This window comes from Oncorhynchus mykiss, chromosome 23 (assembly GCF_057628025.1).
Source record: "Oncorhynchus mykiss isolate SJ-2025 chromosome 23, ASM5762802v1, whole genome shotgun sequence".
Lineage (NCBI taxonomy): Eukaryota > Metazoa > Chordata > Actinopteri > Salmoniformes > Salmonidae > Oncorhynchus > Oncorhynchus mykiss.
In genome coordinates, this window is record NC_143044.1 from 64,674,474 (window position 1) to 64,689,088 (window position 14,615).

At 43.2% G+C, this 14,615-nt stretch overlaps 2 protein-coding genes across 8 annotated transcripts in view; one reads left to right on the top strand and one right to left on the bottom strand.

Moving 5' to 3' along the window:
* The window catches only part of LOC110514011 (DNA-directed RNA polymerase III subunit RPC4), an 18,859-nt gene continuing 4,244 nt past the window's right edge, over positions 1-14,615 (top strand). For 2 of the 4 annotated variants that reach the window (XR_016491193.1, XM_090217962.1), the window contains exons 1-5: positions 3,251-4,109; positions 6,270-6,316; positions 6,413-6,558; positions 6,675-6,799; positions 8,080-8,182. Coding sequence is in view for 3 of the 4 variants with exons in the window: in XM_090217962.1 (XP_090074088.1) it covers positions 3,939-4,109; positions 6,270-6,316; positions 6,413-6,558; positions 6,675-6,799; positions 8,080-8,182 (592 nt within the window). In the remaining variant the exon portion in view is untranslated. Of the gene's footprint in view, positions 4,110-6,269; positions 6,317-6,412; positions 6,559-6,674; positions 6,800-8,079; positions 8,183-14,615 lie in introns of all 4 variants that reach the window. The other 2 variants (XM_090217964.1, XM_090217963.1) reach the window with 2 other exon arrangements.
* The window catches only part of tfam (transcription factor A, mitochondrial), a 27,808-nt gene continuing 19,436 nt past the window's right edge, over positions 6,244-14,615 (bottom strand). For 2 of the 4 annotated variants that reach the window (XM_090217966.1, XM_090217969.1), the window contains one exon: positions 6,244-6,534. The gene's annotated coding sequence lies outside the window, so the exon portion shown is untranslated. Of the gene's footprint in view, positions 6,535-8,793; positions 10,469-14,615 lie in introns of those variants that run through there. The other 2 variants (XM_090217967.1, XM_090217970.1) reach the window with 1 other exon arrangement.

Consider the following 14,615-nt stretch of genomic DNA (forward strand, 5'->3'; position numbering starts at 1 on the left):
AAATCAAATTTATTTATATAGCCCTTCTTACATCAGCTGATATCTCAAAGTGCTGTACAGAAACCCAGCCTAAAACCCCAAACAGCAAGCAATGCAGGTGTAGAAGCACGGTGGCTAGGAAAAACTCCCTAGAAAGGCCAAAACCTAGGAAGAAACCTAGAGAGGAACCAGGCTATGTGGGGTGGCCAGTCCTCTTCTGGCTGTGCCGGGTGGAGATTATAACAGAACATGGTCAAGATGTTCAAATGTTCATAAATGACCAGCATGGTCGAATAATAATAAGGCAGAGCAGTTGAAACTGGAGCAGCAGCACAGTCAGGTGGACTGGGGACAGCAAGGAGTCATCATGTCAGGTATTCCTGGGGCATGGTCCTAGGGCTCAGGTCCTCCGAGAGAGAGAAAGAAAGAGAGAATTAGAGAGAGCATATGTGGGATGGCCAGTCCTCTTCTGGCTGTGCCGGGTGGAGATTATAACAGAACATGGCCAAGATGTTCAAATGTTCATAAATGACCAGCATGGTCGAATAATAATAAGGCAGAACAGTTGAAACTGGAGCAGCAGCACGGCCAGGTGGACTGGGGACAGCAAGGAGTCATCATGTCAGGTAGTCCTGGGGCATGGTCCTAGGGCTCAGGTCCTCCGAGAGAGAGAAAGAGAGAAGGAGAGAATTAGAGAACGCACACTTAGATTCACACAGGACACCGAATAGGACAGGAGAAGTACTCCAGGTATAACAACCTGACCCTAGCCCCCCGACACATAAACTACTGCAGCATAAATACTGGAGGCTGAGACAGGAGGGGTCAGGAGACACTGTGACCCCATCCAAGGACACCCCCGGACAGGGCCAAACAGGAAGGATACAGGTGTGCCAAGCTTGTAGCGTCACACCCAAGAAGACCAAAGGTGGTTCAACAAAGTACTGAGTAAAGGTTCTGAATACTTATGTAAATGTGATATTTCAGTATTTTATTTTTAATCAATTTGCTAAAATGTCTAAACCTGACAACAAGAGAGACAACACAACACCACATAAAGAGAGATCAAAGACGATAACAGAGCATGGCTGCAACACATGACCACACAGCATGGCTGCAACACATGACCACACAGCATGGCAGCAACACATGACCACACAGCATGGTAGCAACACAACATGACAACAACATGGCAGCAACACATGACTACACAGCATGGCAGCAACACATGACCACACAGCATGGCAGCAACACATGACCACACAGCATGGCAGCAACACATGACTACACAGCATGGCAGCAACACATCCGGCGCCGACAGAGATGGCCGCCTCGCTTCGCGTTCCTAGGAAACTATGCAGTTTTTTGTTTTTTTACGTGTTATTTCTTACATTAGTACCCCAGGTCATCTTAAACAAGCATTTCGCTACACTCGCATTAACATCTGCTAACCATGTGTATGTGACAAATAAAATTTGATTTGATTTGACATGACCACACAACATGGTAGCAACACAGCATGGCAGCAACACATGACCACATAGCATGGTAGCAACACAACATGGTAGCAACACAGCATGGCAGCAACACAACATGACAACAACATGGTAGCAACACAACATGGCAGCAGCACAAAACATAGTACAAACATTATTGGGCCCAGACAACAGCACAAAGGGCAAGAAGGTAGAGACCATGATTGAGTCTTTGAATGAAGAGATGGAGATAAACTGTCCGGTTTGAGTGTTTGTTGCAGCTCGCTCCAGTTGCTAGATGTTGCAAACTGAAAAGAGGAGCGACCCAGGGATGTGTATGCTTTGGGGATCTTTAACAGAATGTGACTGGCAGAACGGGTGTTGTATGTGGAGGATGAGGGCTGCAGTAGGTGTCTCAGATAAGGGGGAGTGAGGCCTAAGATGATTTTGTAAATAAGCATCACATCTGTTGGTGCATTGTTGTTTCCATAGTTCCACCATCAGGACAAATTGGACCCATTCCAGTTGGATGAATACATTTGTACTTTATACCGTGCTTGCCAAATATCAGAACTCAGCATCAAACAGATCATACAAAATGCCCATCTTGGACCTTTTCTTAATTACTTTAAAATTCTACTTCACCAAAACCGCTGGACCGATCAACACCCAATTTGGTATGTAGCAGCTATCCACGGACATCTTTAAACACAGTATTTTCCAAGACTCTACATCAAACAACATGGCGCTACAAGCCAATGAACTTGCATGACATTTTTTCCTGTAAAACAGCACCACCATGTGCCGAACTGAACCATACTTTACAACTTAGCTGGACTGACATCCCTGCTGGTTAGAGCGCCACCGTGTGGTCAATCTAAATGTGCTTACATATGTTGAGTTTTGACAGTGTACCAATTTGTCACAATACGAATATCCTTGTCTGATTTGTATGCATTTATGTGTGAGACCACACCACATGAAAATTCATTGGGAAATAGCGGCCATGTTTTTGTTACTAGTATGGAAATGATTGTGTTGATAAACCTTGGTCCACACATGCCACATGTCAAGTTTTGTGCAGATCTGTCAATCGGTGCGAGAGGAGTAGAGTTTCAAGTGATTTTCACAAAATTCTAAATGGTGGAAAATCCATCATGGCGGACTTTATGGGTTCCTGAGGGAAATTTGTTCCTTGTGAGGAGAGGGACCAATGGACCAAATTTCATGACTCTAGTTCACACGGGCTGACCTTTCAAAGTGAGCAAATCCTATTGATTGTTGTAGCGCCACCATGTGGCCAATTGGCATAGTATTGCATGAGAGCGTGTGGCCTTTACCACGTTGCACAGTCCTGGGCCTTATCATCTCACAGGAATTTGTATATTTTTCCACCAAAATATCAGAAAAAGAAACATAACAATAATGAATTGGAACAAATACAATTGGGGTTCTATTCTACTATTTTATCAGGTTACAACACCCATACAGGTTCAGTGATTAATTGCTATATTGTAATTACTTCGCCACCATGGCCTATTTATTGCCTTACCCCTCTGATCCTACCTCATTTGCACATGCTGTATATATATTTTTTTTCCTACTGTATTATTGACTGTATGTTTATTTATTCTATGTGTAACTCTGTGATGTTGTTTGTGCCGAACTGCTTTGCTTTATCTTGGCCAGGTCGCAGTTGTAAATGAGAACTTGTTCTCAACTGGCCTACCTGGTGGGTAAAGGTGAAATAAACAAAGAAAAACACAATACAGCTATTCTTCTGAGACCGAATAAACACTGCCACCTTGTGTTCAGATAATGGAATCACGTGAAGACATAACAAAGCAGAATAAACGGTGCTGATGTGATTAACTCGGGGAACCGAATGAGCGATTACCATCTATTGTGAAGTATCCTATATTAGTAAGAACTAGCGCGTGGAATGTAGGTTGTGTTTACTGAAGTGTCGCTCAAGTGATCAGGTAGTAAGTTACTTTGTATCAAGGATGTAGCCAACTGCTTATTACCAAGGCCTTGTACGCAACACCTACAATATTCTTTCCAGGACAGACTGTTGGATTTGGATTGTATAAGGCTGCTGTTCAGTCGCTGTTTTTGCTCAGATGTGCCCAGACATTACGGACAAGATGGACGCTACAGTTTCTGGAGGCTTACAGTACAATAACAGAGTGTTGTTTGAACACCGATATCCGTGTTTACGGAGGGGATACCTGCATTCTCTGACTTCACAGTAAGAAGGCCTATTGTTAATTCACATATCATATCTGTTTATTAGGCTATTGGACAGCGCGATGAAGAAGAAATAGGAATTCGGTTCAAATATTGTTTATTCCAAATCGGAGTTATGCTGCCATTTCATTTGTAGGCTTCCCCATCGAATAATGGGTGTAGGTTTAGTATAGCCTTCAACCCCTTAATACTGTATTGTCACAAAGCCGTCCGTTCCAGCCAGTGATTAGCAGAATGACTGATCCAAGCAGCAACACGGACTTTATGGCTGGCTACTCCGGTATCACCAGACCAAATGTAGCTGGCAGTGGGTTACCTCATCGGACGGTGCTGAACTCCCCCCCTCCTCCAGGCAGACTGACGTCTCTGCGGTCCCGAGACCTGACTCTGGGCGGGTTCAAAAAGGTGATACCCAATGGAAACGCTCATACTGTATATCAAAGACTACGTACTCAACCCATAGAGATAGATAGAGGACTCATCTTTGTATCTGTGCCATCAGGGCCCTGCTCCAGGCACACGTCAAATTAGCGGTCTCAATTAGCCATGTGAGAAGAAAATAAATTGAATTGATAAATTGTCTGGATAGACTATCTAAACTAATCGTAGCCAATGTTTTTATTTTTATTTTAAGTCAGTGAAGAACAACATTTTATTTTCAATGACAGCCTTGTTCAGGGGAAGAATGACAGGTTTTAACCTTGTCAGCTCAGGGATTTGATCTTGCAACCTTTCGGTTACTAGTCCAACACCCTAACCACTAGGATACCTGCCGCCCCAGGTATACCTACCAGGCACGCAGGGCACATGAAGAACTACAGGAAATTAGCTGTAAAACTGCAACAACTAAAAATGGCTCTGCCCCAGGCAAAACGTGTAGAATTGCATGAAATGTGTTATAAAATTGAAAAACTGTCTCTCTGCCCCATGCCAAAATGTGTAGAACTGCAGAAAACTTGCTTTAAAACTGCAACATTATCTTCACCCCATGGAAAAAGGTGTAGAATGGCAGGAAATGTACTTTAAAACATAAATATATCATCTCCACCATAAAGTGGGGGGCCACTAAAATGTAAATGTATTTAACCTTTATTTAATTAGGCAAGTCTGTAAATAAGAACGTGTTCTTAACTATGACGGCCGACCAAAAGGCCTCCTGCGGGGATGGAGGCTGTGATTGATTGATATATATATATATATATATATATATATATATATATATAACAAAAAACACATTGAGACAAGAGAGACAACACTACATAAAGAGAGACCTAAGACAACATAGCAAGGCAGTAACACATAACACAACATGGTAGCAGCACAAAAAAATGGTACAAACATTGGGCACAGAAAACAGCACAGAGGGAAAAAAGGTTGATCTTCTTTACGATTGGCTGAACCCTCCTGATGACCCAGTTGGACATGACTCCAATAGGATCAGCAGGAGGGATGAGCCAATTAAGTTGGAAGTCCCACCCAGTTGACCACATTAAAATGGTGGAAGCCCTCAAATTGTTCTGCCCATGCTAATCCCATAGATGGAACAAGACAGATATTTCACCTGATGTGTAAATGTGAAGCATCCGCTTGGCGTTTCCACTTACTACCAAATATGGTAGTGAGAGGAGGCCCAGTGGCCGGCAGTGGTAAAAGATGGATTTTCACTGACATTCTGCTAATTTTCTCATCGATGAAACATTTGATCTCAATACAATTTTCTGTTTCCAAAACAATAATTAATATGTTTTGAACAGAGTGGACTAAGTTTTGTAGACGTTACCATTTTTCAACATATAAAAATCGAGCCATGCGGGGAGAGGCGGCAGGGTGTCCCAGTTCCAAGACCAGCCAATGACGTCGGTGGACCGCAAAAGGGAACTTGGATCCGGGTTAAGCAGCAATGATATCATCCTTCGCCACCGTTATCTTACGACATATAACTCAAACCAGTCGTGACGGTTCAACAAAACAACACATCATTTAAGTTTCTTTCCTGTGAATTTCTTAGTTACATAATTGTATAACTAACTAGCAAATTAGTTTTGAAGTTGAGGGTGCAGTATTTATTTTTGACAATGACGAACATGGCTGTTTAGCCAGGGAAAACAAGCTAGAGACATGATATAGCTGGGCGCACATGCACACCAGGCTATTTCAGAACAGATTGGAGTTTTTATACCCTGATATCAGGAGCTGTCGGGGAAAAGTTTGATTAAAGAATTCAGAGACAAAGGAATAACAGATGAGAAATATTTAAGGAGAGCGAATCGATATACTATGCCAAAATCAGCTGTCAATTGTAAAAGCTTAAAACGATGTCTGCGTGAATCTGAATCTAGAAAATGAATGGTGAAGTCTCTTCTGGACACGGTAGACTCATCGTCCTCACCACTCTATTGTAAGCACTACTAAATAACCAGTCTACAGTGAAACGGAAACACAGTGGGTGATGAACAAAAGCAAATATACAGCTGTCCAGTGTCCTGTCACAAACATTAAACAAAACAGTCATGATATTCAGATGACAAAATAGTAGAAATTAATAAATTGATATTTTTATTACAGAAAACCTTCGTACCCAATGTCCATTCTCTGAGGAAGAGTAAAGATGAGTGAGTGTCAACTGTATTGCTTGAAGACACATTCCATTAGACTACCAAGGATCCAGTTTAGAAGAATACATGTTAACATTGAACTCCTTCCCCCAGGTTAAAGGAAGAGGCCCATGTTGCACCAAAGAAGGAGAGAAGAGTGAGGGAGGAGAGGCACAGGGAGAGAAGAGAGCGCCCCCCTCAGATCATTCAGTCCCACTCCATCTTTGAACAGGGTCCTGCAGACACAGTAAAGAAACCAGGTGAATTGGACCTTCTCTGCCAGAAGCTGCCTTTACTGTGTGTTAAAGAAACAGGTTATTATTATGATCATTAGAAACACTGGATTCCAGTGTGTCCTGTCCTCTGTTCTGTGCAGGGGGGTGGAGAGGGACCGACCTTACAGACAGCAGATCCTCTCCTGTAGCTAAGTGTTTTAAGAAGGAGAGACGTGCCTCAGAAGAAAACGATAATGATATGTTACACAAGCTTCAACGGGATGATGTAAGTACAACAGCCTTAATGACTAGTCAACTTAAAGTAAAACAGCCTTAATCAACATACATGAAACCCCTTTGTAACTTGGAGAGAAAGTTAAATAGTAAATACAAGCCTGAGAACCAGCGGAGGAAAAGGACAAGAGAAAGGAAAGTTGGATTTGCACGATGAAAATAAAACCTAATATAACTCAAACGGAAAGCATTTGCATTTTTGCGCCGTCCAGGCAGTGCTGAGAGGGATAGTTTGGCCTGCTATTTGTTCTGGTTCTGGTTGGATGTCTTGGGGAATTGGGAGGTAGGGAGCCTAAAGTAAAACAGCCTTAATGACTAGTCAACCTAAAGTAAAACACACAGCCTTAATGACTAGTCAACCTAAAGTAAAACACAGCCTTAATGACTAGTCAACCTAAAGTAACAGCCTTAATGACTAGTCAACCTAAAGTAAAACACAGCCTTAATGACTAGTCAACCTAAAGTAACAGCCTTAATGACTAGCCCCGTTCTTTTCTGTTCCGACCAGCAAAATAAAAGTTCTGAACTGGTTTGAACAAAAGAAAAGTACCGGTTTATATCGTTCCTTTTTAAACCTACTTCACCAATCATGCAGTGCAGGTAGAGCAGCTTGTTATGGAGTTGGAAAGCTATAGCTCAGTGAGTTGTTTACATGTGTGATAGACTAGTCAGGCGTGAGATGCAACTGAAATTTTGAATTAGGGCCACAGTATTATACCTACAGACGAGCGGCTTCTGGAGGAACTTTGAATGTCTTTGATCTTCAGAGTTGGTTTAACATTCGACCAGAGAAGCTAGCTAGTTAACAAGCTTGTGTGTGCAGAGCGGCACCAGAATGCAAATCACGTCTTATCTTTCTGTAGTTAAAAAATACAATGTGAAATGTGATAACTATAGTATCCTTAACTAGCATTGAAAAAGTGAATCCATTCTTTTCTAATTAAAAATCTCTCCCCGCATCTTCATGCTTGTAACGTCAGTAATACTTTGGAGGGCGAGGGGCAGGTAGCCTACACGCACACACACTGGCAACAATTTTTAGCTGGCAGGCAGACACTGGAAGAAGTTTCTGATTAACAGAGGGATAATGTTATTAACTGGTTCCCATGTGTTTAACGTAACAGTTCTGTTCCGGAACAGTATAGATCACTTTCGTTCCCGGTTCTGATTCTGTCCGTAGAAACATTTCATTATTTCCATGAACCGGTTCCAACCCCTGGTTGAAATACATATATTTATTTAAACCGCACACTTTTTCCCCCCCCAATATAGTTTTTGGATGATCCTGGTTTGAAAAATGATGCCAAGAACAAGCCAATTCAACTGCCACTGTATCAATCTAGCAACTTCCTGATAACAGAGGCAACAACTCCATGTAAGTATATACAGTGCCTTCAGAAAGTATTCATACCCCTTGACTTATTCCACATTGTGTTACAGCCTGTATTCAAAATGAGATTTCAAAATGTATCAAATTAAATAGAAATATCACATTTACATAAGTATTCACACCATGAGTCAATACATGTTAGAATCACCTTTGGCAGTGGGTAAGTGTCTAAGAGCTTTGCACAATATTTTCACATTGTGGAGTAACTACAATGTTGTTGATCCATCCTCAGGTCTACCATCAGCCATTAAACTCTAACAGTTTTAAAGCCACCATTGGCCTTGTGAAATCCGAGTGGTTTCCTTCTACCCCAGCAACTAAGTTAGAAAGGACGCCTATATCTGTGTAGTGACTGGGTGTATTGATACACCATCCAAAGTGTAATTAATAACTTCACCATGCTCAGATATTCAATGTCTGTTTTTTACCCATCTACCAATAGGTGCCCTTTGAGGCATTGGAAAACCTCATTGGCCATTGTGGTTGAAATTCCCTGCTCGACTGAGGGAGCTTCCAGATAATTGTATGTGTGGGGTACAGAGATGAGGTAGTCATTAAAAAATCATGTTAAACAATATTCGACTATTACACCCAGTCCAATCAACTTTATTTAAAAAGCCCTTTTTGCATCAGCAGATGTCACAAAGTGCTTATACAGAAACCCAGCGCAAAACCACAAACAGCAAGCAGTGCAGATGTAGAAGCACAGTGGCAAGGAAAAACTCCCTAGAAAGGCAGGAGCCTAGGAAGAAACGGGATGCTATTCTGGTTGTGCAGGTAGAGATGATGGCCATTAAGGCTAGATTGTTATTCAGGATGATCATAGATGACCAACAGGGTCAAATAAGTGGTTGTAGAGTGTGCAGCAGGTCAGCACCTCAGGAGTAAATGTCAGTTGATTTTCCATAGCCGAGCATTCAGAGGTCGACCGATTAATCAGAATGGCCGATTAATTAGGGCCGATTTCAAGTTTTCATAACAATCGGTGATGAGCATTTTTGGACACCGATCATGGCCGATTACATTGCACTCCACGAGGAGACTGCGTGGCAGGCTGACTACCTGTTACGCGAGTGCAGCAAGGAGCCAAGGTAAGGTGCTAGCTAGCATTAAACGTATCTTATAAAAAACAATACATCTTAACATAATCACTAGTTAACTACACATGGTTGATGATATTACTAGTTTATCTAGCTTGTCCTGCGTTGCATATAATCGATGCGGTGCCTGTTAATTTATCATTGAATCATAGCCTACTTCGCAAAACGGGTGATTTAACAAGCGCATTCGCGAAAAAAAGCAATGTCGTTGCACCAATGTGTACCTAACCAAAAACATCAACACCTTTCTTAAAATCAATACACAAGTATATATTTTTAAACCTGCATATTTAGATAATATTGCCTGCTAACATAAATGTATTTTCACCAGGGAAATTGTGTGACTTCTCTTGTGTTCTGTACAACAGAGTCAGGGTATATGCAGCAGTTTGGGCCGCCTGGCTCGTTGCGAACTGTGTGAAGACTATTTCTTCCTAACAAAGACAGCCAACTTCGCCAAACGGGGGAGGATTTAACAAAAGCACATTTGTGAAAAAAGCACAATTGTTGCACGAATACCTAACCATAAACATCCACGCCTTTCTTAAAATCAGTACACAGAAGTATATTTTTTCAAACCTGCATATTTAGTTAAAAGAAATCCAGGTTAGCAAGCAATATTAAACTAGGGAAATTGTGTCACTTCGCTTGCGTTCATTGCACGCAGAGTCAAGGTATATGCAACAGTTTGGGCTGCCTGGCTCGTTGCGAACTAATTTGCCAGAATATTACTTATGACATAACATTGAAGGTTGTGCAATGTAACAGGAATATTTAGACTTATGGATGCCACCCGTTAGATAAAATACGGAACGGTTCCGTATTTCACTGAAAGAATAAACATTTTGTTTTCGAAATGATAGTTTCCGGATTTAACCAAATTAATGACCTAAGGCTCATATTTCTGTGTGTTATTATATTATAATTAAGTCTATGATTTGATATTTCATAGAGCAGTCTGACTGAGCGGTGGTAGGCAGCAGCAGGCTCGAATTCATTCATTCAAACAGCACTTTACTGCGTTTGCCAGCAGCTCTTCGCTGTGCTTCAAGCATTGCGCTGTTTATGACTTCATGCCTAAGGGTTCCATAGCCGCAGGCAGAACAGCGGAAACTGGATCAGCAGCATGACCTGGAGGAGTGGGGACAGCCAGGAGTTGTCAGGCATGGTCCTGGGGCAGAGAGAGATGGCTGAATTAGAGGGAGCATACTTAAGATCACACCAGAGAAGATAGGATAGGACAGACTGACACTAGCCCCCCGACACTGGGGACTGAGGGGGGGGCGACCAGGCAGGATATAAGCCCACCCACTTTGACAAAGCACAGAACCCCCCCCCCCCCCAACCTCAGAGGGACATCAACGTACTACCCTGAGACAAGGTGGAGCCCACAAAGATGTCACCCAAGACCGGAGAGGAAGTTAATGTCAGTGACTCAAACCACTCATGTCAAGTATAGTGAAAAAAGCTTGGCAAGACACAAAGCTGAACTCCTAGGGACAACATGGGAGAGCACTAGCCAGCCAGTGACTCAGTCCCCGTAATAGGGTCAGAGGCAGAGAATCCCAGTGGAGAGAGGGGAGACGGACAGGCAGAGACAGCTAGGGCGGTTCATCGCTCCAGTGCCTTGCCGTTCACCTTCGCACCCCTAGGCCAGACTACACTTAATCATAGGACCTATTGAAGAGATGAGTCTTCAATAAAAGACTTAAAGGTTGAGACCAGAGTCTGCGTCTCTCACATGGATAGGCAGACCATTCCATAAAAAGGAGAAGGCCCTGCCTCCAGCTGTTTGCTTAGAAATTCTAGAGACAGTAAGAAGCCCTGCGTGTTGTGACCAAAGCGTACGTGTATGTACGGCAGGACCAGAGAGATGGGTAGGAGCAAGTCTATGTATTGCTTTGTGGGTTAACAGTAAAACCTTGAAAATCAGCCTTGACAGGAAGCCAGTGTAGAGGCACTGGAGTAATGATCAAATTTGACGGTTTGAGTCAAGAGTCTAGCAGCTGTATTTAGTGCTTTATGCAGGTAGCCGGAGAATCGCAGTCTAATCTACAAGTGACAAAAACCTGGATTAGCTTTTCTGCATCATTTCATTTTTACAGAAAGTTTCAGATTGTCTGCCTGGACCAATTTTTGGGTTTCTAATCTCCAAAAGAATGTGGTGTCAAAAGTTGCACTAAAGCCTAGGAGCACAAGGACAGACAGAAAAGCCTTGGTCTGATGCTATTTAAAAAGGTAAATTTACCACCTACACAAGTGTGGTCTCAGTACTATGACAGGGTTTAAAAAGAGACTGGAGCGTTTCGTATACATTTCCTTCCTGAAGACACATTCCCATTTTTTTTTTTTTATGAATGGGAGATTCGATGTAGGCCGATAGTTTACATTTTTCTGGGTCAAGGCTTTATTACTGCCACTTTTAGTGAGTTTGATACACATCCGGATAGGGAGCCATTTATGATGTTCAACATAGGAGGGCCAAGCACAGGAAGTAGCTCTTTCAGTAGTTTAGTTGGAATAGGGTCCAGTAGACAGCTGGAAGGTTTAGAGGCCATGACTATTTTTGTGAATGTGTTGAGAGATACAGGATTAAAAGAACTTGAGTATCTCCATTGATCCGAGGTCCTGGCAGTTCTGTGCAGACTCAGGACAACTGAGTTTGGGAGAAATAATCACAATCAAAAGAGACTTTCTAATGAATATGAATATTATTTCGTCAAAGAAGTTCATGAATTCATCACTGCTGAAGTAAAGGCCATTCATCACTTGGGGAGTGCTGCTGTTTCGTTAGCTTTGCGACAGTATCAACAATAAATTGTGGATTGTTTCTATTCTCCTCAACTAGGTTGGAAAAGTAGGCTGATCAAGCAGCAGTTAGTGATTTTTGATATTGTCTTTCCAAGCTAGTCAGAAGACTCCCAGTTTGGTGGTGAGGGCTCTTCGATATTGCACGTTACTGTCTTTCCAAGCTAGTCAGAAGACTCCCAGTTTGGTGGTGAGGGCTCTTCGATATTGCACGTTACTGTCTTTCCAAGCTAGTCAGAAGACTCCCGGTTCGGTGGTGAGGGCTCTTCGATATTGCACGTTACTGTCTTTCCAAGCTAGTCGGAAGACTCCCGGTTCGGTGGTGAGGGCTCTTAGATATTGCACGTTACTGTCTTTCCAAGCTAGTCAGAAGACTCCCGGTTCGGTGGTGAGGGCTCTTCGATATTGCACGTTACTGTCTTTCCAAGCTAGTCAGAAGACTCCCGGTTTGGTGGTGAGGGCTCTTCGATATTGCACGTTACTGTCTTTCCAAGCTAGTCAGAAGACTCCCGGTTCGGTGGTGAGGGCTCTTCGATATTGCACAGTACCGTCTTTCCAAGCTAGTCGGAAAACTTCCAGGGAGCTAGTTTCTTGTGACAAATGTTTGTTTTTAGCTGTGCGACTGCATCTAGGGTATTACACAAAGTTACTTTTAGATCCTCGGTTAGGTGGTTAACTGATTTCTGTACTCCGACATCCTTGGGTAGGTGTACGGAGTCTGGAAGGGCATCCAGGAATCTTTGCATTGTCCGAAAATGTATAGCATGGCTTTTGATGATCCTTGGTTGGGGTCTGAGCAGATCATTTGTTGCGATTGCAAATGTAATAAAATGGTGGTCCCATAGTCCAGAATTATGAGGAAAAACATTTATATCAACAATATTTATTCCACAGGACAAAACTAGTTCCAGGGTCTGACTGTGGCAATGTGTAGGTCCAGAGACATGTTGGACAAAACCCACAGTTGATGATGCCTCCGAAAGACTGAGTGGGTCTGTGGACTTTTCCATTAGAAGTCAGCAAAAATGTGAATATCTGCCATGACTACAAAGTCCGATAGGAGCTCAGTGAGGAACGCTGTATACGGCCCAGGAGGCCTGCAAACAGTAGCTATAAAAAGTGATTGAGTAGGCTGCATAGATTTCATGACAAGAAGCTCAAAAGACAAACGCAGTCATATGTTTTCATAAATTGAAATAGTCTGTCATAAAAAAATGTTAGCAACACCTCCGCCTTTGCGGGATGCACGGGGGGAGGGATATGGTCACTAGTGTAACCAGGAGGAGAGGCCTCATTTAATGGCTTGAGCCATGTTTCAGTCAGGCCAATCACATCATGATCAGTGATCATGATCAGTGATTAGTTCATTGACTGTAACTGCCTTGAAAGTGAGGGATCTTTAACATTAAGAAGTCCTTTTTTGAGATGTGAGGTATTATCAATCTCTTTGAATAATGACAGGAATGGAGCAGATCTTTATTCCAGCGAGATTGCTAAGGCGAACACCGCCCTGTTTAGATTTGTCCTACCTAGATCGAGGCAGGCCTCCCGAGTGGCGCAAGGCTAGATGTGCCACTAGAGATTCTGGGCTCGAGTCCAGGCTCTGTCGCAGCCGACCGGGAGACCCATGGGGCGGCACAATTGGCCCAGCGTCGTCCGGGTTAGGGGAGGGTTTGGCTGGCAGGGATGTCCTTGTCCCATCACGCACTAGCGACTCCTGTGGCGGGTTGGGCACAGTGCACGTTGACACGGTTACCAGGTGCACGGTGTTTCCTCCGAAACACATTGGTGCGGCTGGCTTCCGGGTTAAGTGGGCATTGTGTCAAGAAGCAGTGCGGCTTGGTTGGGTTTCAGCGGACGCATGGCTCTCGACCTTCGGCTCTCCCGTGTCCGTATGGGAGTTGCAGCGATGAGACAAGACTAACTACCAATTGGATAACACGAAATTGGGGAGAAAAAGGGGTAAAACAAATTCAACCTAGATTGTTCACTGTCTCAATGGGGATAGCTGAGCTGACTACACTGACTGTGGCAGACTCCACTAAGCTGGCCTGCACCCTATCTCAATGTGGAGTTAGAGCCCTGTCTATATTCATCGATAAGATGAAAGCACACCTCCAGCTAGGATGGAGTCCGTCACTCCTCAGCAGGCCAGGCTTGGTCCAGTTTGTGGATGAATCCCAGAAAGAGGGCCAATTATCTATTCTCTATTTTGCGAGTGGAAGAAAACAGTTTTCAACAAGTGATTGAGTTGTGAGACTCTGCTGTAGAGCTCATCACTTCCCCTAACTGGGAGGGGGCCAGAGACAATTACTCGATGCCGACTTCTTTCTAGCTGATTTACAAGCTGAAGCCATGTTGCGCTTGGTGACCTCAATGTTTCATCCTAACATCGTTGGTGCCGACGTGGATAACAATATCCCTATACTCGCCAGTTGTCAAAGCCAGCACCCTCTTCAGATTAGCTTTAACGTCGGTAGCCCTGCCCCCTGGTAAACAGTGTATGATCG